Below are 24,674 nucleotides of genomic sequence, written 5' to 3'. Positions count from 1 at the left end.
AGCTATTGTAAACCCAGAATGCCGAGGAGAATTTTCAATTGTCTATTTTCACCCGATGCATGACCAACGTCTCGGATACTCATTTCCGCCGGCTATATATAAGAATTGTCCTTCAACGTTTGGATTCCAAACTCTGTAGCTCAAGTTCGAGAACGTACCGACCACGAAGTTGCTACATACCCCCGCTTCTCTACTCGATAGCCACACGTTAGTCCCGCGTTATTGAGTTATGACGGGGTGAATATGCGGGGCCGATAATTACCGATAGGCTGTCGCCCCCCCACGAGCTCAAAGTAGTCCCAGCTTCAGGTTTTCCCTTACGACGGCTTGGGTGGCTTACTGAGCTGTATTATGCCGTTATGTGGTTCTTCCCGGCGGGGGAAATTGGTAAATGAGACAAGTTTGGCACCCAGGAAATCGCGGGGAAATGCCCGTCGGTTATGTTTACCTACTGAAGCTTACCCCACAAAATGCACATGATCCAGTTTCTTGATCAGCAGACTGTTTTGTTATATATATTGCTAAGTAGTTTGCAAAGTGCATGCCCAGATTCCAGATTCCTACATTCAACTAGCCAAGCTGAATTGAAACCCTTTTACAGACTTATTCATATTCAATATCATCTCAAGGTTCTTCCTTGCCTCAACATGCCTACCCCAACGGACAATATAGCAGTGAATGTTCCCGACGTAATGACCCGCCCCAAATTACCAATTTATGGATCTCAAGTGTCATAGCTCATCATGTTCAAGCCAAACCATCTTCCTGATAAAGTCGGCGGACCGAAGACGACTGGTATGGTCGGCCGCACATTCGAGTACCAATATCCCACAGGCCCACAGTATCGCATCAGTTTCAGCCAGGAACTAGTCTACTTCACGGTTCCACCTCTTCCGGATGGAACTGAAGTACTCGCACTTCCCTACCAACAGCGCCAGATTCGTCCGGATTTGTTTTTGGTACATTGGATAGGGCCCGGACGACAAGGGCATGTAGCCTTAGTGTTTGATCTAGAGCAAAAGAGTGTTGATTGCGCGGCATTGATGCCGGCAGGTCTGTACGAGCTCTTTGATCGTGCGGTCTTTAGAGAAGTCTACGAGAATGGCAAGTCCGCGTTGTATTTACCATATGAGTGAGTGATGTTATTCAGTGACATGTGTGATTTGAAATGATATGATATTGAGCACCTCAGTATGTGCATTCGTAATCCTTATCTCAAGGGTTGGTTTGCATAGTTTCTGTATCATGATGATGAATAATAGATTTAGACACTTGGAGAAGCTTCCAAGGTTTGGACATGTGGAAATATAAAAGAGCGGCTTCCTTCTCAGATTTCCACCAAGGGAATGATCAATTTGCTCTGGTTTGCGCCTCCACAATGAATGTGATGCTGTCCCACGTTGGCATTGGGTGTTTGTCCTCTCAGTGGGGGGAACTCAGCCAAAGTCATGTTGTGACCCGATACTTTCAGGATAAGCTTCTCGCCTGCATCAAAGACAATCCCAGTCTGCCATATTCCAATATCCAATTTCACAATCTTTCCCTTTGGCACAGGAGTTCGAGATGAAAAGTCATGCTCAGGCCAAGATGTGGTGGACAGAGCTTGGTCAAGGGCAGCGTGGCTAGCACGAAGACCCCCGGGTGGACCAAGGTACTTCAATGGATTAATTGATTCGACGTCTTTTGCTTCAATCTTCAGATCTTCTAGAGGGATATTAATATTCTCCAGCAGATTCCCGTCTGCGTCGGCCTTGCGTAGCTGGACGAAAACGTCCATGTCATCCGAATCATCACAAGACACAAAAAGGATTGCTCGCGAGCAGCCTAGAATGCAACCTTTCTGAGGGAACGTATACTCGAATGAGAGCTCTTCGGTATCGGTGGCCATCTGCAGGCTTTTGACGTCTGACTGGTACGAAATATCACCCGCAGCGGTTGGAACCGCCGAGGATAAAAGACCGTCTACGCCAAGATACAACTCCTGAAAGGTAGTAGATGGAGCAGGCCAATTTTCGAGGACATGATTGATGATAGGATCCTATTCTATTGGTCAGCAGCTCCTTGATGCTTGTATTGGCTTCCATACCTGATTGAAACGAAGTAGAGAGACTCGGACTTTTGGAGTCGATTCCCAGCCATTGTCGAGCCCTTTCGTGTATTTATCGAAGAACTTCTGAAGTTCATCATTGGTACTCTCCTGGTAAAGATCATACCATTCCTGAAATGGATGAACCCGTAGCCTGTAATGTTCATGAGATCGAGTGACAACATAAAAGAAAACTTGACAAAGAATCTCACCATTTTTGATCATGACTGATTTCTTCGAATGCTCTGAAAGAGCCCATTGTGTGTAGGAACGTAGAATAGCTCGCCAGAACATAAGCAGGAACATTGATTTTGTCCATCTTAGCCCGCTTGTCTTCCCAGTATTCGTTCATCAAAGGATATTGGTCGAGCATACCCTTCACATCCTCCTGCTCATTTCGACCTTTTTCCGGAGCATCAGTGGATCTGCATCTGAAGATTCGTTCTTCAAAGGGAACTTACCACACATGGTCTGAGCTACAAAGCCAAGAAATGGCCAAGTGGGTATTCCACCTCGACAGAGAAGTTCACGATATATGTCGCTGGCCCCCTCTAGAGGAGCGATACACTTCAGGTGTGGCGGACGCTCAGCTGCAATGAACCATTGTGCGATACTAAGCCAGGAGTTGCCGACAAGCGCAACGCTGCCGTTGCACCAAGGCAGTTTTGCAAGCTCCTCCACAACGTCATATCCGTCTCTGCCCTCGGCTGAACCCCACCAGCTACGTGCTACTTAGCATGGGTGGTTACTTCAACCTAGAAGAACTGCGCAAGACCAAAACGTACCGAATATCTCCCTCGGAATCATAGACACCCCTAGCGTCAACATTCACAATTGCGTAGCCACGGGCAGTCCATTCGGCAGGATCAGGTGCTTCGAACTTTTCAAAGCCTGAAACTCTTGATTTTGAAACACCAACGCGACCGGGAACAACATCAAGATTGAAGTGACCTGCGTAGGATTCTTAGCTCAAGGCTTGCCGTTCGCGGAGCCATTGACATACCTCGACCTGTTTTACCGTATGGACTCCAGGCGATCAGTGCAGGAACCTTGACATCATCGTTAGGACGGAAGATGTCCGCTCGGATTTTTACACCGTCCCGTAGACTGAGTTTGACATCTTTCTCAAAAATAGTGGCAGCTTGGAAGGCTGCTGCATCCGGATCCTTCCTGAATCCCTTTTCTAGGATTGTGAGACTTGGCTCTGGGCCGTCATATCGGGGATCTGAAGATTCGGGGTCCTTAACTGGACACTGCAAGACTTCAATGGAGCCTACTTTTAGCGACATAGCTGAAATTTGATTTCTGGTGAGGATCAAAGGGGGGCGTCGAAAGAAAGGGTGGAAATACTGATGGAATGCGGGGCGATCTCAGCACAACATATTTCCGTGGTCCCGCCAGCATGATGAAGTTGCCTCAAAAGGTCGGCTCCCCACAGGTGCGAATATTCTCAACTCCACCAGCAACACTTTTGCGTTTCAAAACACCTTCCTATCTGCAAATTCTCCTATGGAACTTCATTTAATGAACAGCTTTTATATCGGGGTGGTACCGACATAGATGATAAATGGCATACATTCCTGTCATTTTTGATACAAGTCATCCGAGCTACCCGTAGACATACATCACGTCACTCGTGGACGGCGACGTGGGGTATGGAGATCTCCCTAATACATTCCCTCGTTAGGATCGCGATCTGCGCACATATTCCCGTTAATCCTGATTCTGACTAGCCAGTTCGGCCGTAAATCCGATTCTTCCGGTCCCGCGTGGTGGGACCCGATCATGATCGGGATTAGATCTCAACAACAAAGTAATGGCATTTCCAAAAATATAGCTCACACACTGAAAATGTCCCTTGGCGGTCAGAAGACTTCTAACATAAACATCATTGCCTGTGGAGTACCTATCAGTCACGTTAGTGTCGTAAACAGCGCGTGTTTACAATTGACCCGGTAAATCCGAGTCGGCGGAACCTGCAGAAATGGCCCGCTCCCGCGGCCGAACCCAAAGAAATTTGGTGTTAACGACAACCCTGTGGATTTGAGCCTAGAACAATGGGAGAAACATACGGACAAGGCTCCCTGCGCTATTTCTTTTGCCATGGGAACCATGGGGATGCTCCAGTTCCCGAGCAAATGACTGTTGAAGCCAACATCGTGGTTTTCACGGCGCAAGGTCGAATGTACGTCTTCGCCCCTCTTTTTCCACTTTGTGTCTGACAAAGCTAGACTCTACGGTCGAAACTCTCGGGATGCCTCGTCACGTTACGAGTTTCGCGATGGGGTATACAATGACGTACATGGCAAAAGCGAAGGCCGCCTTCCTGCAAAAGCATTGGTGGAAAGACTTTTAAAGAATGTGTCTGTGCCATCCCTTGTCGCAGCCGAGATACCTAAGTGATTACCCCCTCTATATGTTTTGCGCTGGTCGCTGACGAACAGTGATCAAATCGGAATGGATTTTGATGCACGGGATCCGTTTCTTTACATGTACGCAACTTATCGTGTTCGTTCTTCTGCTGTCATAACTAAACGCTCTCTGTAGTTCCATTCTCGTTCTCGGGAGAAGTGATCTTCGCTCTTGCACCGCAAGCGATAGAGAATATCTCGGCGTCATGATGCAGGCATTCGTTCCTCGCCTTGTGGGGGTGATGGCTCCAACCGCTAACGAATTTCTACCCGGTGACGCTCTCAATTTATCCACTCATATGGCCCGTCGTATGGAGGCCATTGAAGACGACTTGGATTATCATACATTCATTGCAATGTATCGAGGACGTTATGTTCAAAAGTCACTACCACAACGCGCAGTTGTGGAACAATGCTTGGTCCATATATTAAAAATGCCTTTCGAATTGAACTCCTCCATTCAGAGTAGGTTGATTCGGTACTGATAATATACTTTTATCGCAAGAAAATACTATCATGCTCACCATATACCCCTCTGCATTGAGCAACAATTGCCAATTTCTTTTCACTCGTAGACTCTGCTGAAAGCGGCCTAATTAAATACCAACATATGAAGAATATGCTCAATGTGGGCCTCATTGTGTCCCTCGAACATTGGAGATTTACCGCGAATTTAGATAGTAGTGGCCAATGGAACTCAGCTGGCGTAGTCCAACATCAAAGCAATAGACTCGGCCAATGCGTTCTGAATGTTTGTTGCAAGACAGGAAAAGACCCTACAATCTGGTACATGCTTGATTAGCCCCACAGACCGTACAGATAACACTTGGCCAAGCGGGGTACCTGGGGGTAAAGGCTCAGTCAGAATTCTATTCCATTCATGCATTAGTCGCATTATATGAATCTTCAATTGTTTTATCCGTCGTATAGTCGGTAGAGCTTCCTTTCCTATCGCTCAACTTTCTAATTTCACCGAGGCGTTATGCAACGCGTTGTGATTATCGGAGGAGGCCCTGTCGGGCTGGTTTCTTCAATTTTGTTATCTCTCCAAAATATACCCCACCTTCTTTTTGAACGCCACCCGTCCACTTCGATCCATCCTAAGGCTTGTGGCTTGAACCAACGCACCATTGAAATCTTCCGACACATCGGTATCGAGCCAGACGTTTTGAAACAGGCTGCTCCAAGGGAAACTTACAGTCGCACTGCATGGTATACCAGTTTGGGACCGGATGGGAGGGAAATTCACTCACGAGATGCGTGGGGTGAGGGCGAATATGAAGCTGCCTATGCTGCTGCCAGTTCTTCGCCGTATGTTATACTTCCGCAAATCCGTCTAGAGCCGATCTTGCAGCGCCGCGCACTGGAACTCAATCCGAATGGTGTGAAGTATGGCAGTGAAGTCCTAAGTTTGGACGAAAAAGATGATCACGTTGTCTTGAATGTTCGGGGTGCGGATGGGGTTGCATATGATGTTGAAACGAGATATGTCCTAGGTGCGGATGGAGGAAGAATGGTGACAGATTGGCTTGGAATCCAATGGGAAGGCGAGAGGGAGATATTTGACATGGTTTCAGCACATTTCCGGGCACCTATTTTGAAGCACCATCCAGACCCTAGGGTTTTCATCAGCTGGTTCATAAATCCGGCAACGGGAGGTAGTATCAAATCTGGTTATTTATATCATCTGGGGCCTTATCCTTCGAATCCAGAAACTGAGGAGTGGTGCTTTGGATGTGCGATGCTTCCAGAGGATCCCGAACGATTCGATACCCAGTTGACGGTGGAAAGAATTCGCCGAACGCTAAACATTGATGACCTTGACATCGATCTGCAGAGTGTCAGTCATTGGTTTGTGACTAGCATTGTCGCGGAGCGATTTAGAACAAAGGCTGGGAATGTCTTTCTAGTTGGTGACGCCGCCCACCGCATCCCACCATGGGGAGCACTTGGTCTCAATACAGGCATTCAAGAAGCCTTTAATCTAATATGGAAATTAGCTTTCGTGCTGAGAGGCCATATAAAGTCACCCGATACTCTGCTCAGCACATATGACCAAGAGCGTCGCCCCATTGCCCAACGCGTGGCGAAATCTAGTCTCCACAATTTGAAAAGTCATGGTGGGGTTATGGACCGGGCTGTCGGTCTCTCTATAGACAAGACTTGCGAGGAAAACCAAAAGGCCATTGATGTCTGCCTCGATCCCACTCATGCGGATTATCCCCGAGTCAGGGCGGAGATCGAAAACGCTCAACGGGTGCTGGACAGCGAATTCAGTGCACATGGCACAGAGATGGGGTGGTTTTATCCTTCGGCAGATATTGATTCCGAAGGAGGACGAACAGGTTATGATAAACAAATCAAAGCAGATGAAACTCTCAATGATCTTGTTTACCAACCTTCCACTATTCCTGGACACCACCTTCCTCATGCCTGGCTTCAACGTGGGAGCACAATTTCATCCACCAGAGATCTCCTCCAGCATCATGAATTTGTCTTGCTTACTGAGACCACCGACAAGTGGGATTGGGTTGCACAGCAATCCTGCCTTGTCAAGATCGAGATCATCGATGGCAACAAAGGGTGGACTGACCGTGATAGAACTTGGCGGGAACTATGCGGCGTAGAGAAAAAGGGAGCTGTCCTGGTTCGCCCAGATGGAATAGTCGCGTGGCGTGGCGAAGAACATGATGCCAAGCTTTCATCGTACCTTGATCGCTTCATTAATGCAGATAGTGTATAATCACTTGAATGGAAAGTAACGGCTTATCAATTTTATTTTGGACACCAATATATTGATTGAGTGTCCGGAACAGGATCAATCGGTTTAGGAAAGAATATGTATATCCCATCATTGCATATGGTTGATCTTAACATGCTATACAACAAAGGCCACTGCTATTATGTATGGCTTTGAAATATATCTTTGAAGTCAAACTCGTTGAAAAGCACAGATGGAGCAAGGCCTGCGAATTTCCACGTCCCTTCTATTTTCCGGTAGTAGAGCTCATTGGTGGCATGGGAGTGACCGCGCCTGACTTCCTCGGTCAAGGATTCATCCTTGTAACGAAGATGGGCTGCACGAATCTGGTGGTGTCCAATGACCTCAGTCTCGGATATTCTCTCCCACCACGTTGCACCGATAAGGTGTTGAGTCCGTATAGAAGGATTCCCTAGAAGCTTAGGATCCGACATCTTCGCAACGAAATCATCGAGCGACATTTCGGGCCAGTAGTCGTCGGGCCCTAGGACCTCTCGATAGTCAACCTGGAAAGATAGTGAGCATTGAAGCGCCATTTAGACCGGAACAGAGGGCAATTAAAGCATACCTTCAGTTGGGCAGCCGAAATGCCGCGCAAACGATTCCAGTCCTGGTGGGGAGGTTAGTCATGCTTCAATAGAGCCCAAGAAACACACCTTTTGATCATAACTGTCTGCCCAGTCGAAGACACATTTCGATAGTTGAAGATGGTCTACTACGTGGAAATCCTTGATCAGAAATGCACACAGAAATTAAGGTGACAAACTCCAGACCTTCGAACGAAATAGAATGACTGTCTTTTCTCATATCGTGATGACTAGTAGCGAGACCGATGGTGTTATATGATGGGGAAAGCTGAGTTCGGTATCGCGACGTTGAACTATAATCGCTTGTCTTATCTGCATTCACTATTGCAAAGGGACGACAGTTTGTCTAAGAGAAAACACGCGCATCGCCCCCTCATGGAGAAATCCCCACGATGTAATCGCGGCTGCTATAATGATTTTATCTAGCCTACGCCACCTTACGTGGCGCTTCCATGCCTTTCCAATGTTACAATTGGTGTATTGAAGTTCCCCAGTCCCGAGTCAATTCCCGATCCATGCGAAATGTGTCTGTGGCACCCGAATACTGAACCGGTTCCCCACTTGATTTCTTCGGCCGGCGTGGGACGACCGAATGACGATCCTCCGTCTGTCGGCTTTGTTCGCATCTACTATGGGTTTAGAGTTGAATTTATGCTCTGTTTGAGCGCCACCAAAATGCGACTTTGAATATAGACCATCGCCCTGATCCACTATGAATCAATTGTCATGATTTTTTGAAAGCCGTCATAAACTGAGTCACACTGTTCTGATATGATACCTGCTTTCCAATCCCCCGAGGGATTTTACGGGCGATAGTATTTGATCAACGCTAATAAATACTGGGTGTTCATGACTGAAGGTGAGACAAACGAATCAAATTATGTATTTTTGACTTGACCTACACGACCAGAGTCACTATTTCTCAATAATGTACCCCGCTATTTGTTTCTCGGCTCCCCACATTAGAACCTCGTGGGTTGCGTAGTGGTATCAGGCAAGCCATATTAATATCTAGCAACTCCAGCCAGGCCTCCAAACGTTCGCGTTACCATTACCCTCCAATCTGAACCAGTTCCATCCAACGCATTTCACCATGGTTGACCTGAACAAGCCAGGCTCCATCGAGCGAGTCATCGCTATTACCGAGATCGAACGAATTCTTAACAAATACTGCATAATGGCACGCGAAAATGCCCCCTTTTCTGAAATGGCAAACCTATTTCACTCCAATGGCATTTTTCGTCTCCCGAATGGAGCCGAGGTTCCCCCGTCAGAAATGGGTACCGTCGTCCAAGGCAAACCACCAACCTTTATCCGCCACCATCTCACCAGTGTGGATATCGAATTTTCAAGTGAGACGGAGGCAAAGACAAAATCGCTTTTCTTCGCTATGACTGGTACATCGACAATTGATCATTGGGGCCAGTGGCAGGATGTCTTCCGAAGAACTGAAGACGGAAAGTGGTTGATTGAAGTTCGGGAGATCGTGGTTGAAGGTCAAGATGCCAATGGATGGTACGCGGCCACATATGGCCAGTGATGTTACTGCTCGAATTCTCACTAGCACATGTATATATGAAAACAATATCTGTCGGATATCAAGGACTCAAGTTTTTGATGACGTCCGCCATTCGTGAGGCACTCTTATACTGCTTTTCCATCCTCCTTAGTTCGTTTTGAAACGATCGCAAAAGTCGACGACGAGCCGGTACTGAATTTTGAGCTCCCTTGAGTACTCCTCGGTCTTGATCCTCTTGCATGCGAGCCCATACTGCAAGGCCCGCGTAGAATACAACCAGTGGAAGCCAGAGGGCAATCAAAGAGTCGTTGTTTGTGGTCTCTGTGTAGATTGAGCCACGCTCATCATCATCCAATGCGTCTAGGACCTTCCAGGCGCATTCAACGGCAGTATCGCTGATATGGATACCAAGACGATGGGGCTGCTCATCGGGAGGAGAATGGGGGCTTTGTCCTCTGGATGGCAGTCCATCGTAGCCAGCAATATTTGGCAGTTCCAATGCTCGCGGGCCAATTTCCAGTAAGATGCGACAAAAATATGCCAATGGCAGGACACTTTTGTGCACCCTGAGAGTATTGGAGTTGAAATCGCCTTCGGAAATAGCTTCGAAGTGTTCACCTTCGCTGAGATCGGCGGGATTGTTATTGATAACCGAGCTGTGCCATACGTCAAGTGATTGTATCAAAGCCTCTGATTGCTGTAGATACTCGCGGGTCGCGGAAGACGGAAGATAGGGTCCTTTTATGCTAAATGTAGCTCATTTAGCCTCATGTGCACGTCATTTTCCGACCCACTTACAGATGCATAGTTGGGATATCTCCCGTCCGATTACTTTGGATTGTCTCGTCGGCGAATGGCCCGAGGAATCGGAGAAGTTGAACTGTTTCCGACAGAATACACAACAGTGCCAATAGATATTCATCTGGAGATAAACCTCGAGGGAGGCTCTGGCGGTTGACAATAATTTGTCTATAAAGATCCTCAAACCTACCAGCCGAGGGTGTTGTGAGGGGGAACGATAAGTCTGTCTGGTTGAAGGATGGAGGCGTATTTAAATGGATCGCCCGTAAAATATCCACCAGAAAATAAAACGAGGTTATTCTGCTTCATTAGCAAGATCACGATTCAGCCCTCTCCCTCGAGTGTGTTGAACCTACAGACTCATATCTTGATAGTCGAAGGTTGCATGTGAGTCGATGATCTTCAGAAAACCGCGGCGTTTGTATGGCTAATATTGTCAGAACAGCGAGTAGGGGGTATTCAACAAAAGGATTGTGACCATACCGCCAAGAAATATCCATTCACCATCGTAGTCGTCTCCCAAAGTGCAACATCTGAGTGTAGCGTCCCGTATATCACTAACAGTATTCCCTTTCGTCTCATCGTTAGTATTTGTCTTATCTTTTCTTTTTTTCAGGTCAGACTTCGTGAAATGTCATACTTACCGCTTCATACCAGTGCATATTCCTCGATGTCCTATTATCAAGCTCAACTGAGCCTACAAAGAGCTTCAAGGCTGTTTCGTAGAGATTATCGGCCCAAATACGATAGTCAAGGCGCTCGGAGACCAACGTCCCAATCAAAGCTCTGCTAAAGGCAAGATATGGAGGGACTGGAGCTCTTCCCGTCAGTCCAGCAAGGATAGGGCTGTCTAGATTCGATAGACTCGATAAAAAGGGCGCTTTCTTCAGGAAGCCAATCTCGAACGTGCGAGTGAGGTCCTCGATGATGCCCGCGAGGGGAAGTTCCGGAAGGCCATCAAATAGAGAAAGCGGATAGTTTAAATCACTAACGCCCATTGAACCAATTCCAGGAACTGTTTTTGAGGTGTTGATGGGTTCACAGTGAAGTTCATTATCACTGTCCACGTCATGATTGACACCCGGTAGTTGCCTGGAAGCCTGTACGTGCAGGGCTGGTGTATTCGTTGCTGAACGACTTGAGGCTGGAAGCGCGAAAGAGACAAAGTCCACGGATCCAACAAACCCTTTGTAATCCGCGAGCAGAGATTGCTTGAATGTCCTAAGGAAGTCATCCGGCAGCGCCGCCCCTGCGCGAGCTGAGTCGGAGAAACGCGGATGATACCCGTCTATGAAATGTGAGAAGATTAGAAACTTAATAGAATGAGTTTCTGCCCACCTTCAGTGGTCATTATGCCTCAGCTAGCATGAGTGAAGTTTCACGCGTGTTGGGAGTTCCCTGTGCGGTGCGCCACAAATCGTTGAAATTGCGGGGAACCCCACACGAAAAACCACGCACACTCAACCACTACCTGCAACCATTCGCACCGATGAAACCCAGGCGCGAGTCTGGACCATCACAGCTAGGATGTCCCTATTGCGATCGCACATTTATGCGGCAGGAGCATAGAGAGCGGCATATTCATTCGCGTAAGTGATCACCCGGTCGCTAGGTTGATGGGCTGGCGCTAACCTAGTCAGACACCAAGACAAAACCATTCACCTGCGAGGTGTGCAAAAGAAAGTATGGCAGACGGGATGTCTATCAACGTCATTTAAGGTCCCAGCATCCTGAACAAACTTCTCTCCTGGCGATTGACAAGAGGAAAGGACAAGGCGCTTGCGACAGCTGCCATAGCCGCAAAGTGAAATGCAACCCGGCCGAGCATTCCTGCGAGCGCTGTCTTCAGGAGGGTATCAATTGCACGTTTCTACGCACTTTGGGTAACCAAACTACCCATGCCTCATCCCAAATAAACTCTGTTCAAGATTCAATCCCTCATGCGAATTTTCTTGATCTCCAAGGACCTTCAAGCAATCCGGCTTGGCATCAAGACAGTGGCGGTAGCTCACAAGGGGCTCTGCTTTCAACCCCATCCGTCAACTTGCCGTTCCAAGATGTCGGCTTTGCGGAAGATTTTACTCCAGGATTACTGGACTTTGACTTTACGCAAACTGCATCATATTTTGACTTCAATATCCTGGATCAAATACCGCCATTTCCCTCGCTGGACCTTTTACCCACCCCTCCTGTATCCGAAAGGCCACCGGAGCCACAGTCGTCCCGTGTAAAGGGTGCATATGCTCGCCTTCAGGCTTATGCATCTCCAACAGACCTCTCGCGACCTGCTTCTCCAGCAGCCAGGGCAGATCATGAAAGCTGGTTGCATCGCTTAGGCAGGAAGCAGAAAGTGCAGTACGATCCACTGGTGATAAACGTATTTCTCAACCTCTTCCGAGTCTATATGGCCACAACTTTCCGGTGCTTTGATGGCTTCGCAGTTACCGACTCTACCCCCGTAGAACTCTGGACGTCAATGGCATCCGTCGGGGCATTATATTGTACGACGCCAGGTTCTATAAAGATTGCAAAGTCGCTTTATAACCACGCACGTATTTTACTCCTTTCAAAAGTATGAACACCATCTGTTCCCATTACTCAAGGACCTCAAGCTGATTCTCTTCCCAGGTACACCACAGAATTACTTCGCCTAATGATGACCAGCTGGGAACTCTACAGACGGTAAGCTAGAACAATCATCGCATGTAGATAGTATTGGAGACTTGCTGATTGATTGGACTTCAGTACATGCTCCTCGAGTTGTTCGGATATTTGAGTGGCGACGATAGGTTCCACGAAATTGCTGAGGTTTATCACTGGGAAATGGTCCAGGTTTGCATCCAAATTTATCCCTCTATTTCACCAAGCTTAAGACATTAACCCTTCTGGCAGATTATCAGTACTTTCAAGTTATGGTCACCTTCAAATTCCGAGCGGGAAGCAGAGCGCAAAACGTAAGGCTGTCTGTTGTCAATGTCTAGACCCTAAGGAAGCTCACAAATGTTGTTGCTTGACAGGACGATCGAAGGTATATGTATTCTGGAATGCTATCGAGTGACCATTCTCCATGGTTCTGCCACCTTCGGTGTGCCGCCTCCGGGTGTCTCTGCAGGGTCTAGTATCTCTATATCGGCGAATGGACAAGCGGGCCCAAGTGATGGAGGTCTTATGGCGCAACTGCGGTGGATAATGTCAACCAACCCGACAATGCCACCACCTGAAGATATTTTTAACCCCGCCGAGATATATGATATGTGGAGCTTATGCTGTTTATCGCTACTTTTACCTTGGGCTGCGATAAAGACTACAGTTCAAAATGACCAACCAACCTTTGACTACTCTCGCCGCAGAGAGGTCCTCGAGTCGGCTCTTCACAAATGGTTCACTATCACCAGAGGCCAAACGCCTATACCAACTTTGATGCTATTCCATATGGTGTCTCTCAACCTTCATGTGAGTGTGAGTAAGATCCAAAATTTAGCACGCCGATATTGCGGTGAGCCGAAGCCTTCGCCTGCGACCACCTCATCGATGGGTTCTGGCACGCTGTCATCAACCGATATCTTTCCATCCAAAATTGATCAACTGAATGCGCTATGGCACGCAAAACAAATCATCGAATTGGCTGTCAGCTTAAGGCAGGACATTTCCAATTCTATATCGGTTGCAGAAGGTCCTCATTTCAGCTACTGTGTTTACTTCTCAGCCTTAACCCTATGGTATGCAGAATGGCATTCTTTATCTCCCGATTTTGAAGATCCGAGATCCCAAATATCCGAGAACGGTGCGGCCGCCTCGTTGAATATAGCTATCGATGTTCTTTCGGCATCGCCGGTGCAAATCGCGAAAAAGTTTATTCCTACCCTGCAGTCACTGGTTGGAAATGTACCGGGCTAATCATGTTATGTATAACAAATGGTTCGTTCTATTGGTTCTCTCCTTCTATAACCTTGTATCAAGTCACCCAAACTCGCTCGGTCGATACTGCCTTGTCTTCATTGCTTCCACTTCATCGATATGTCTTTGCAATATATCATTGTAATATATTAGCGGCAAATGAGAACTTTAGATGGCCCAAGCATGATCATCCTCTTGCAATGAACTGTTCCAGCACAAACGCGAGCCGGTCGGGCTCAATCTCCTCCACGATATCCCAAATGAACTTCCTGCGACCGCCCGAAAGAGTACCATACTCTCTTTCGAATGCTTCATGTCTATCGAACGCCTGCCAAGGTTTCTTGCCGGAAACAAATGTCAGCAAGTCTCGGGTATAATCACGGCCGGCTTCTTTTTGTTCTTCAGTCAAGAACTCATCAAAATTGTGCAAAAGCATAGTCAGGTCGGTTATATGCGAAGCCTCGCCTTGCCAACGTCCTTCCCATGGGTTCCGTGAATTGAATCGATAGACATAGGCGGCTCCATCCTTCCATGATTGGGCCAGGTAGACAGTTGGGATATAGAAAAATACATCATTCAACAGACGAAGAACCCCGTGCAACGAATGGTCATCATTATTCCCGCTGTTGATGGTGTAAGCCGAGAGGATTTTACCCGCCAAGCCAGGAATGTCCTTGACTTCCTTCTCCAAGTGCTCGCCGAATGCTTTGCCGATGCCTGATTTTCGGTGGTCCAAGGCACCTGCCATAATAGATCCCTAATTCAATTGTCAGTGGCTTGTCGGAGGCTAAGCAAGGTATGTACTCACATCGAATTGACAGTCCCCGATAAACAAGTCCTGACACCACCCTTGATTTAGCGTGGTTGGGATTCCACCGGCGACAGCCTTCACTGAAGGCATCTCAAGGCATATATCCCCGTCAACAATCGGACGAGATGGGAACGCTGAGATTTTTGCCACCTCATCTGCATTCAATCCTTGTATACGAGACACCCGTTCACTAGGTGATAGGTTATCTAAGCCGAGAATTCGAACAGACTCGGCATAGAAATGTTCATGAACCGGATCTGGGAGAGGCTTCACAGCCAGGAATTGACCACTTAGACAGGCTACACGTTTGAACAGTGGCTCTTCACTGGCAAGATGCAAAGAGGCAGAGACTTCGACTGTTAGCATAATTCTGTCGCTCTGGGGAAGTTCAAAGATACTTACCACCTCCTGCGCTGTGTCCAACAAGTGTGATGTTTTCCGAGTCACCGCCAAAACCCTTGATGTGAGCTTTGATCCACTGCAGCGCGACACGCTGGTCACGAAGACCGTTGTTGGGGGTAAACCCAGCGTCGCGCAGCTCTTGGGATGTCAAAAACCCCGCTGGGCCAATCCGATAGCTGCATTCATTAGTTTTCAACGGTCGGTATCATTGATCAAATTGGCAGCTGACTGCGACTTACTTGATACTAACTCCAACCACAGGAAGCCCCAATTCACTGGAAATGGATACCAGATTGGCAAGCTGATTCTGCGGCCATGAGGATGATCCAGCGCCGAAGCCGCCACCATGGAGGAAGACTAGAACTGGCAGGCTCTTGGAAGAGTCATCTACACTGGGCAGCGTGATATTGAGATTCAATCCCTGCGTGGCAGACTTGGCGAAGTGCGTGCGGGGAAGTTTGTGTTGGATCAGGCCGAACTCCGAGTCGCATCCATCGACACCTCCCACACTTGGCCTAGAGAGAAATGTTAGAGAACGTTGAAATTACCATAGATGATTGGACTACTGCAGTTTGAAACAACAATAACATGACTTACCCATATGATGTAGCGTTGATTGATTCATCGGAGTCTTTCCGGTCGACGGGAACGGGCGGAGCGAATTGGTGTGCGAGAGTCGCGTACTGAATGCCTAGAAATTCCACCAGGCCATTTTTCTTGTTGCCTTCAATGTGGCCTAGAAGAGGGTGTTGAATCGTAGCCATCGTAATAAAGTTGAAGATTGAAATCCAGAACTACTTGCTACATATGGGTATGCTTGAGTTAAGTATTTAAGTGTGGGATGTGGGGAGGACCGATCATTCGGGATCTCCACTCTCGATTCCTAGCTTGAATCGCTTCAAATCATAGACCAGCATCCTTGGCTACGGCTCTCATGTTGGTCCTCCAAGTCTCAAAGTATGGCTTAGCTCCCTTTTCCATCTCCTCTGCGGTCGGGTTCTGCAAAGCTCTCAAATAGTCATCATCCTCTGCCGCAGTTTCGCTTGCTAGGTGAAGACGGAGTTTATTGGCTGTCGTAGTAGGGTCAACGAAGTATCGGAAGACCTTCCTGCGGGCGTCCGAGTAGCTTGTGAGAATCTTGTCTGATCGGCCTTCGTTAAGAATCATGATCAGGGCCTCTGCGAGAGCATCGCCATCCAAAAGACCAGTGTTCAAACCCATGGCGCCATATGGCTGCAAGATATTAGGATCAATTATTTGTTACGCGCAGGGGAAAGGATCTACTCACGTTGTTCATGTGCGCCGCGTCTCCGGCCAGTACACATCGACCTTTGCGCATAGTCGGGACCAAGCGTTGGTGAATGCGATAGACTGCCTTTGCCTTGATCTCAGCTGGAAGTGGTCGTGGACCAGAGACCACTTTTTCGTAGAAACCCTGAATGACCTCCTCTTGGAGCAACTCCTCATCGGATCTTTCATCCTCTGGGGGAACAGCAACGGTACACCTCCACAGGCTCTTTTCGCCAACAATTGGGTCGGTCAGAGGAGTCATGATGGTATAGTTTTTCGTGCCAATAATGTAGCAAGTGTGCCAAACTGGATCAACATAGTTTCCGAGGATAACATCTGTGGAAATGAGTCTCTCAGGCCAGGTGTGTCCGAGGCAAGGCGTTCCGATGAGTTTGCGAGTTTTCGATCTGCCACCGTCGGCGCCAACAATGTAGGAACCCGTGACAGCCGGGAGATCTTTGTTTTCGAAATCGATGGTGACTTTGTCGTCTCCTTGTTGGATGCTGGATAGCTCGCTGTTGAATTGAATCTTCACGTTGCCGGTCTTCAGCGCCTCCTCCAGAACCAGCTTTGTCAGCTCAGATTGGCGAAGGTTGAGCAGGCCAGACGGGCAGGCTTTAACAGGATCACTGGGGTCGCTAAGTGGTTGCGCAGCGAGTAGATCGCCCAAGCGCTTGCCTCCCTTGCCGTCATCGATAGGAAGTGTGCGCCAGCATAATCCAGCAGTCATGAATCCTTCCGCCCGAACGAGATCGTACAGTCCAGTTTCTTGGAACACGACCTGTGTTGCGCCATAGTAGCCAACAGCTCTTGGTGTATACGGGAGGGCGGACTCTTTCTCAAAGATCTGGACTGGGATCCCTGCCTTCCCAAGCCGATAGGCGATGAAACATCCTACAGGACCAGCTCCCACCACAAGAACGGGAAGTTGCTCTTTAGCCATTTTGCGAATCAATTATTGGAGGAAGTATCGGGAAATTATAATATTCGCGAGCGAGAAAAGAAACATAGAGACTCTATTTAATTCACATCGGCGCGGAAGCCCCGGTTGGTCACATAGGTGTCCCTTGCTCGATCGTGAAGCGGCCGACCACAAAGTGGGCATCCCGAGAATGTGGGGAATGCCGCGGCCATTAGTACTTTGTCCCCGTCACTGGATGCCCCAATTATCAGGCCAAAGAGTCGAAACCGCGTCAGTCCGCCCCCACCCCTTCTTCCGTCCGAAACTTATATACTGTATCACCTAAAAGATTGACATTCTGATGGTAGATACTACTGTTGGTTTGAAGTAGCTACCCGCATTATGTGACTATGTACAAACCTGTCTGGATAAATGGTACATATTTTCTCTGCAGGACCATCAGAATATATATTCGGGCACCAACACATTTTTGCGCCCATAGGAAACGTCCTCGTATTTACGAGAACGGAATTCCAAGGTTATCATGAGCGAATGGAACACTGGAATAAGCAAGTCTGTGAAGAATTTGCTGGGCAAAATTGAAGGATACTTCCAAGGTTCGGGGTTAATATACGTACATTGTGGACCACCCTTGAAAGTCCCGATATCCACCAGGCGGCATAGATTACATGCAAGCTGATGAATGCCAAGTTTGCAGGCCAAGTTTTGAGACCAGTAAAATGGCAGTTTTAAAGACTTGCAATTTTGAACTTATAACTGGCCGGGTTAGTTCGAATTTGGATGGCCCCGACTGGGAGTCCACTAGTGCACTATTAAAGTCTCATTACCGTGGGCATGAGAAATGCTTAGTCACATACACATAAACAACAGGCAACATTAGAAAAAGTATATTTCAGCACCTATGTAAAAACAATTGAAGACGAGACGTTGGCTAAAGTGTATATATAGACTGTATCTAAACAACGGGCAAAATAATGCGGCTCCTGTACTCTCCACCATAATGGATTGTGTGAGTGCCAACGTTGCCCTTATATCCTCGAGGGTTTGGCTTCACCTCCTCAGTGTAATCTTTGAACAGAGGATATTGTCCTGAAACCTCCAAGCTAATGCTCTCTCCCTCCTCATACGCAATTCCCATGGCCCAAAGGCCAATTTGGAGCTCCACAACTTCACCCTTCTGTACTTTTTCCACCCGGTCATGAGTATGGAAGGGATATTGGGAGTGCATACTTTGGCTTTCGTCAATGTGGCGGTGGGAGGCCTTCAGAACACCGAATGGTCCAAAGTAGAAAAGCAGATTGTGGTGATCCTTAGGATCCAGCTCGTCAAAGGAGTTGATGGGGGCGTTCTCCCATGGGATGTTCAGGTTGAGAAGGGGTTTGCCGTTCTTGTCCAACTTGCGAAGGAGAACGTAGATGTCCATGTCGTCTGAGTCTTCAGTACTCATGTAGAGCACGGCCTTGGGCATGCCGGCAAGTGTTGTCTTCTCCGTGAATGTGTGCTTGAACTTGGCGATGTCAAAGGTTTGACCTTTGAGTTCAGAGTTGTAGGAAATTGTCCCAGAACCGGTGGGAGGTGTCAAAGACAGGGAACCTTCCTGCTGAATAAAGAAATCGGTGTACTTTGTCCGCGGAATAGGATAATCTTCTTCAACAATAGGATAGATAGGGTCCTTATCTCCGAATTGAAGAATGGTCATTCGCATCCGAGGTACCTTCTCAAAGCCATTGTCATCTCCCCGCAGGAACTTTCCAAAAAATGCAGCAAGTTCATCGCGGGACTCCTTCACGGTCCAAAGATCAAACCACTCCTGGTAGGGATCCCATCGCAACCACTTGTCCTTTGTGTCAACATCCAACCATCCTCGGATCGAGCCCATCGTATGAACGAAAGTCGAGTATGAAGCGACAACGTAGGTCGGGATGTTGATGTTCTTGATATTCGCTCGCTTATCTTTCCAGTAGTCGTTTTGTAAGTCGCTCCGTCGATACATCTCGGCGAAACTCTCGAGACCATTGCTGCCTTGGATGATGTGTTGTGTGATGAAGTCGAAGAGTCCACTGTCCCAGACACCTCCTCGAACAAACTGCTCTCGGTAAAGGTCGCCTGCAGCCTCCCAAGGGGCAATGGCCTTGAGGGAAGGAGGTCTCAGAGAAGCAATGAACCATTGGACAATTCCAAGATGGGAATTACCCGCCAGTCCAACATTGTCTGAGCACCAATCCAGCTTTGCAATTTCTTCGATCACATCGTATCCATCCTCAGCTTCTTGTGTACCCATAATGACAACAGAGCCATCGGAATTCCCCGATCCACGAGCATCGACATTGACAATAGCAAAGCCCTGGGGGCAGTACTCCGCAGGGTCTGGACCTTCAAAGCGCTCCAGTCCACTCATTGTTCCATCCGGAATACCCACGCCCCAAGGGAGCATCTTCAACATTGAAAGGCCGTTGAACTTTTTACCGAACGGACTCCAGGCGATAATAGCGGGGACTTTTTCGTTGGGGCCAACGTTGGCCGGACGATAGATGTCGCAATACAGAGTGCATCCGTCGCGAACTTTGATGCCGAAATCATGCTGCGCGATAATGTCGCAAGGGAGTGGCCGTGAGTTGTAGCCATTCCACCCGGCAGGAAGGACTTCAGTACGAGGGTTGAAACCCTGGTAATTGTTCTTGCCTTCGGTGGGCTTGCTGATTGGGACCACGCCTAGCTGAACGGGGGGAGGCATAGTGTAGAGGGAAGGAGTGGAATAGGGATAGGAAGAGGAGAGTGAGACAATTGGAGCAAGAACGCGAGATTATTGTTTTCAGTCGGTTCTTAAAGACCGTTCGACTTTCTTAAAGAATTTCTACATCAACAATTTTTCAATTACCCCCCACAAGCTATAGCTTCCCCGCGTGTACGAGGGGCATGAGCTATCGCGCGAGTATGCGCGAATCCAATACTTCGTTGGATCCATAGAGATTGGTGGGGGTTTTGTGGGGAGCCGAACAGACCCAAACCGCCAACTTGATGCTAGCGCTCTCCCACTCGCGCGAACTCGCGCGAGATGTCCTCACAGTATTCTCAATTCGGGAATCTGCGGCTGTTTTACGCTGGCGCGAGCTCGTGCGAGGATCGAGGGGCGCGGGAGAGATTTAATCGAAATCGCGAGCCTTAAGAGTCAAGACCATCACAACTTTCAAAGCCTACACTACAATTCACACTACAGAGCTTATAGATTAAACTGCAATTATGTCTGCTACAATTACTGAGACGAGATCCACAACCCTGAAGCCATCGCTTGAATCGAACTCTCGAATTCAATATGGCGATTGGCGGGACGACTTCTTCAAGCAGGGCTACTACGTCTTTAAGAATGCCGTCTCTGCCGACAAAGCCACAAACTACTACTACGAGAAGGCGCTGAGCTGGCTGGAGTCTTTTGACAATGACTTCGACCTCAAGAATCCCGAGACATGGACCAAGGACAACCTTCCTCAGAGCTTCAAGAACATGTATCTTGGATACTGTGCCGCCCACGAGAAGTTCATGTGGGATGCTAGAACGTAAGGCTCATACTTTTCTACGTTTCACAAGCATCGTGTTACAGCCAGGCTAATTGATTGAGAATAGAGAGCCGAACGTTATCAAACCATTCGAAGAGCTCTGGGGCACCAACGAACTTACGGTTTCCTTCGACACCTTCAACGTGACACTTCCCGATCGGAAAGACGATGACTTTCGCCCATGGCCGCACGTCGACCAGGCCCCAGAGCGCAAAGGCCTTGCTTGTGTTCAAGGCCTCCTGAACTTGGCCCCAGCCGGACCGAAGGATGGCGGACTCCTTCTCATGCCCGGCTCATCTGCTCTTTTCGAGGAATATTTTGCCACATTCAAAGCCCGCGATCGCACGGCCGTCGAGGCAAAGCACTACGATTTCTACATGTTCCAACCAGAGGACATTGCATGGTTCAAGTCCAAGGGATGCCACCAGATCAAGGTGAACGCAGACCCAGGTGACATGATTCTTTGGGATTCTCGTACCATCCATCATGTTGCAAAAATCGAATCCGACGTCATCCGCAGTGTTCTTTATATTTGCTTTACACCGGCGGCACTGGCAGCACCGGAGGATATTGCTTACAAGGCCGAGCTATTCAAGCGATACGAAGCCACGACTCACTGGCCCCATTGCAATATTTGGGGACATGGGAAGGCAAAGATTAATGGGGAGATTGATCCTATGGAAAGGGATGAGCCACTGGAAAAGCCGATTGTCACGGACCAGATTCTGCGTCTTGCCGGTGTCAAATCTTACCAGGAGGTCTGAATATTCTTTCGTTGCTCACAATTGTACCTGTTATAACCTTCTTGTCTGTATACCATCTGTATTGAATGTGTTGTTCCAATTTTACACCTTCATCTCTCTTGAATCATGAATATGACGAATATTAAGAGCTCAGAACATCCAGATCCTCAGTACCATCACCTACGGCTACTTTTGTGCCAAATTTGAATTCCCTGGTACCTTGGCAAGGTACAGTCAATCCATTAAATTATCTATTCCGGGCCTGTAGGGAACATAATAGTATCCATAATCCAGTCAAAGTCCGATTGTTCATACCCTTGGAGTGCCCCTGGTAACATCTCTGACATTCCTGGGGAAAGTAAGTTTTGACCATGTGGGTGATAGCTATCTCCATTACCCAGCACTGGCCAAAACAAAGACTGATGGTGGCTTATAGTAGTCTCTACCACATGGCTTTCTGAAGCTTGAGCAGAAGAAATGATTGTTTGCATAATGTCCTGCCTTCTTACATGTCCATCATGTTGAGCAGCTTCCAGTTCGAGCAGCCATCGGAGTGCTCTTGGACCTTCCTTGCAAATATTTGTCTTGTGTGCATAAGGAAGCAGAGTGGAAATACATAGCTCAACAGCCTGTCTGCGCTCTTGGACCAGGGCTGGATCTTGGCGTTGATCGGAGACAAGGATGTCTAGACAAAGGAACACGCCGGCAGCGATGGTAGCCGAGCCAAATATCCTAGGACGGGTTTTTAGCTTTACAGTCTCACGGATTTCAAGTGGTCATGCATACCACATTAATCGGTACACGTGTGGGATCTCGCTCATTTGGACAGTTTTCAAAGCTGCACTGATAGCTTGAGAGCGAATCTCTGACCACACTGGTAGATCTGAGATACTGGGTTGCAATAATATCCGGGATAGACTGAGGCGGAGGTAGTTCAGGGTGCATAAATAATGGGATCTCTGGCCAGAGACCCAAAGTGGCTCTCGTATTGAGTTGTTACTCCCAGCAGCGAAGCTATTCGAAACACTTTCGAATTTTCGCACAAAATCCGATTCCAACTTTTTAAGCTTTCTCAAGAACTCGCATAGCACAGTTGGTGACTTTTTGCGAATTTGGAGGTATTCGTAAACTTGCTGTGACACCTTTGCCAGCTCGATGTGATGTGATAGTGGAGAAAACATAGAGTCTCCATCCGAAGATGAGATTCCATTCAAGATGACGTTGTTGTCAAACTGCCCAATCGATACGGTGCAGTCAAAACTATCGGAGGGAATGTTGGGGTTCATCCCTCGTAGGGCAGCAAGCCTATCGACCGTAGATTAACATCGTGAAAGATGCGTCCAAATGAATGAACAGCGTATCTTACCAGTCACAGATAACCAGGGTCCACCATAAGCGCCTTCCCAGTTCTCTTTTCGCTCGGCTATCCCACTCAGGCATTCGCCTAAGACGAGAGGGAAATGATGATTCGGTTCCGAGACGGTGCATATTCAGCTCTCTTGCAGTATTTATCGCCTGACTGGTAAGATTACTTTCTCTAAAATTTTCGCCAAAGTGGGAGTTGCAGAGGGTGAGGATGGCAGCAACTTGGACGAGGTATAGCTGAGGCCTGGCCATGGCATTCGACAGTTCTAATTGCCTGATTGCCGAGTCATACCATGTGTGGCAGATCTGCAAACGATCTAATGGTTGATCTTGTGCATCATGAAAGCCGAGAGACGAAAATTCTTCGTCGTCCATAAAAAATAGACCCACCTGTTACCATAAGTATCAGAGAAACATGATAGGAAGAATGAACAAACTCACCGTGAGTAAACTGAAGTAGATTGCCATCCACCCATGATCGTGAAGACCTTGTAGATCACCTTCTGCTATGGCATCTTGTAAGATATCGTGGTCTGTAATGAATTGGTCTGCACGGACGGCACAATGAATCCATCCAAGCATTTTCAAGGAAAATTGCAAGATCACATTGCTGTCCACCCGATTTGGTAACGATCGTAGGGTATCCAATGGCTGCGACGCCCCAGTGTTGAAACTGTCATCTGAACGTCGACTGCGCTGTACAATGCCTAGATTCCAGTCATCTAGAATCGCTCCAACTTCTTCGAATGCGGTAATATTCTCAGAGCTAAAGGTTGAAGATGGCAATCCAGACGTTGGACGCGCTTGAAGACCAGCCCGATCTTGCAGGCTCATCACAAGAGCTAGTTCCAGCTCAGCAACCCGTTCCCTCAGCTTGGAATTCTCTTGAATGATATCTCCATTGTTTGCTTCCACGGGCGTGGCCCTGTTTAGACAGACCAATGTTATCAGTGGGGATCCACGTGAAAGACAATCGCCCAATCAGAGATAAGGGGGGAGGAAACAGGGGACATACACAGTGAGCTTTCCCCGGACACGCACAACCTCTCGCGTGCATAAATGGGCTCGATTCTTGATAATGCATTCTCCACAAGGAACTTTCTTGTTGCAGCGGACGCGTCTCCTCGCGCATTCCGTGCATCGCTGCGGTATGCGCTGACTAGTGCGTGGATCAGCCATTGCGGCCAAAAGGGTGAGAGAATGTTGAGGTCCGAAATCAATCCCGGCTTCCCCACCATGTCGCCCCCATGTCTTTCCCCGCATATTTTAGGTTCTCGGAGCTTCCCCACACTTCCTCGTTGAGCCAAAACTAACTTTTTTTCAGCCAATCAGAGTCCTCACATTGTCAACTATAGTAGGTATGCTTAGCGTTGGTCTGGACTGGCGCAACCTCGCGCGAGCTCGCGCGAGATATCGGTAAGTTAACCCACAATCAAGTCGCTTGCTCAACCTTTAGCAAGCCCCAGCTAGCGATATCCGGGGTAGAGGGTCTCAGTTTCACGAATGGTGACGATCTCGAATATCA

At 48.0% G+C, this 24,674-nt stretch overlaps 13 protein-coding genes across 13 annotated transcripts; 6 read left to right on the top strand and 7 right to left on the bottom strand.

The window, feature by feature from the left end:
• Nucleotides 1–743: 743 nt before the first annotated feature.
• On the top strand, nucleotides 744–1,136 carry N7503_001450 (uncharacterized protein; the record flags this gene model as incomplete). The annotated part of the gene is made up of 1 exon (XM_057060997.1): nucleotides 744–1,136. One exon carries the CDS (start codon nucleotides 744–746, stop codon nucleotides 1,134–1,136), a length of 393 nt encoding a protein of 130 aa, XP_056924959.1.
• Nucleotides 1,137–1,327: 191 nt separating this feature from the next.
• N7503_001449 (CocE/NonD family hydrolase) lies at nucleotides 1,328–3,375 on the bottom strand (the record flags this gene model as incomplete). The annotated part of the gene is made up of 6 exons (XM_057060996.1): nucleotides 1,328–2,038; nucleotides 2,087–2,240; nucleotides 2,299–2,488; nucleotides 2,548–2,807; nucleotides 2,872–3,037; nucleotides 3,090–3,375. The coding sequence occupies 6 exons, from the start codon at nucleotides 3,373–3,375 to the stop codon at nucleotides 1,328–1,330; spliced, it is 1,767 nt and encodes a 588-aa protein (XP_056924958.1).
• A 768-nt stretch (nucleotides 3,376–4,143) lies between these two features.
• On the top strand, nucleotides 4,144–4,489 carry N7503_001448 (uncharacterized protein; the record flags this gene model as incomplete). Its single annotated transcript, XM_057060995.1, has 2 exons — nucleotides 4,144–4,271; nucleotides 4,318–4,489. The coding sequence occupies 2 exons, from the start codon at nucleotides 4,144–4,146 to the stop codon at nucleotides 4,487–4,489; spliced, it is 300 nt and encodes a 99-aa protein (XP_056924957.1).
• Nucleotides 4,490–5,479: 990 nt separating this feature from the next.
• Nucleotides 5,480–7,240, top strand: N7503_001447 (uncharacterized protein; the record flags this gene model as incomplete). The annotated part of the gene is made up of 1 exon (XM_057060994.1): nucleotides 5,480–7,240. One exon carries the CDS (start codon nucleotides 5,480–5,482, stop codon nucleotides 7,238–7,240), a length of 1,761 nt encoding a protein of 586 aa, XP_056924956.1.
• A 158-nt stretch (nucleotides 7,241–7,398) lies between these two features.
• On the bottom strand, nucleotides 7,399–8,065 carry N7503_001446 (Scytalone dehydratase; the record flags this gene model as incomplete). Its single annotated transcript, XM_057060993.1, has 3 exons — nucleotides 7,399–7,764; nucleotides 7,827–7,868; nucleotides 8,006–8,065. 3 exons carry the CDS (start codon nucleotides 8,063–8,065, stop codon nucleotides 7,399–7,401), a joined length of 468 nt encoding a protein of 155 aa, XP_056924955.1.
• An 873-nt stretch (nucleotides 8,066–8,938) lies between these two features.
• Nucleotides 8,939–9,385, top strand: N7503_001445 (uncharacterized protein; the record flags this gene model as incomplete). Its single annotated transcript, XM_057060992.1, has 1 exon — nucleotides 8,939–9,385. The coding sequence occupies one exon, from the start codon at nucleotides 8,939–8,941 to the stop codon at nucleotides 9,383–9,385; it is 447 nt and encodes a 148-aa protein (XP_056924954.1).
• A 58-nt stretch (nucleotides 9,386–9,443) lies between these two features.
• On the bottom strand, nucleotides 9,444–11,516 carry N7503_001444 (uncharacterized protein; the record flags this gene model as incomplete). The annotated part of the gene is made up of 6 exons (XM_057060991.1): nucleotides 9,444–10,110; nucleotides 10,163–10,244; nucleotides 10,356–10,465; nucleotides 10,522–10,592; nucleotides 10,810–11,453; nucleotides 11,504–11,516. 6 exons carry the CDS (start codon nucleotides 11,514–11,516, stop codon nucleotides 9,444–9,446), a joined length of 1,587 nt encoding a protein of 528 aa, XP_056924953.1.
• Nucleotides 11,517–11,654: 138 nt separating this feature from the next.
• Nucleotides 11,655–14,062, top strand: N7503_001443 (Cys6 transcription factor domain-containing protein; the record flags this gene model as incomplete). The annotated part of the gene is made up of 6 exons (XM_057060990.1): nucleotides 11,655–11,754; nucleotides 11,806–12,737; nucleotides 12,794–12,847; nucleotides 12,911–12,997; nucleotides 13,058–13,119; nucleotides 13,183–14,062. The coding sequence occupies 6 exons, from the start codon at nucleotides 11,655–11,657 to the stop codon at nucleotides 14,060–14,062; spliced, it is 2,115 nt and encodes a 704-aa protein (XP_056924952.1).
• A 187-nt stretch (nucleotides 14,063–14,249) lies between these two features.
• N7503_001442 (uncharacterized protein) lies at nucleotides 14,250–16,039 on the bottom strand (the record flags this gene model as incomplete). Its single annotated transcript, XM_057060989.1, has 5 exons — nucleotides 14,250–14,819; nucleotides 14,871–15,223; nucleotides 15,276–15,451; nucleotides 15,515–15,790; nucleotides 15,873–16,039. 5 exons carry the CDS (start codon nucleotides 16,037–16,039, stop codon nucleotides 14,250–14,252), a joined length of 1,542 nt encoding a protein of 513 aa, XP_056924951.1.
• Nucleotides 16,040–16,178: 139 nt separating this feature from the next.
• On the bottom strand, nucleotides 16,179–17,508 carry N7503_001441 (FAD-dependent oxidoreductase; the record flags this gene model as incomplete). Its single annotated transcript, XM_057060988.1, has 2 exons — nucleotides 16,179–16,508; nucleotides 16,564–17,508. 2 exons carry the CDS (start codon nucleotides 17,506–17,508, stop codon nucleotides 16,179–16,181), a joined length of 1,275 nt encoding a protein of 424 aa, XP_056924950.1.
• Nucleotides 17,509–18,442: 934 nt separating this feature from the next.
• Nucleotides 18,443–20,221, bottom strand: N7503_001440 (uncharacterized protein; the record flags this gene model as incomplete). Its single annotated transcript, XM_057060987.1, has 1 exon — nucleotides 18,443–20,221. The coding sequence occupies one exon, from the start codon at nucleotides 20,219–20,221 to the stop codon at nucleotides 18,443–18,445; it is 1,779 nt and encodes a 592-aa protein (XP_056924949.1).
• Nucleotides 20,222–20,727: 506 nt separating this feature from the next.
• On the top strand, nucleotides 20,728–21,805 carry N7503_001439 (uncharacterized protein; the record flags this gene model as incomplete). The annotated part of the gene is made up of 2 exons (XM_057060986.1): nucleotides 20,728–21,041; nucleotides 21,109–21,805. 2 exons carry the CDS (start codon nucleotides 20,728–20,730, stop codon nucleotides 21,803–21,805), a joined length of 1,011 nt encoding a protein of 336 aa, XP_056924948.1.
• Nucleotides 21,806–22,226: 421 nt separating this feature from the next.
• Nucleotides 22,227–24,328, bottom strand: N7503_001438 (fungal specific transcription factor domain-containing protein; the record flags this gene model as incomplete). Its single annotated transcript, XM_057060985.1, has 6 exons — nucleotides 22,227–22,241; nucleotides 22,294–22,516; nucleotides 22,571–23,089; nucleotides 23,151–23,539; nucleotides 23,591–24,074; nucleotides 24,165–24,328. 6 exons carry the CDS (start codon nucleotides 24,326–24,328, stop codon nucleotides 22,227–22,229), a joined length of 1,794 nt encoding a protein of 597 aa, XP_056924947.1.
• Nucleotides 24,329–24,674: the final 346 nt, after the last annotated feature.

The sequence above is a fragment of the Penicillium pulvis genome (assembly GCF_028828015.1).
Source record: "Penicillium pulvis strain IBT 33274 chromosome Unknown contig_12_segment0_segment0, whole genome shotgun sequence".
Classification (NCBI taxonomy): Eukaryota; Fungi; Ascomycota; class Eurotiomycetes; order Eurotiales; family Aspergillaceae; genus Penicillium; species Penicillium pulvis.
Note: the sequence above shows the minus strand (reverse complement) of the source record. Positions and strands in the feature narration are given on the sequence as shown.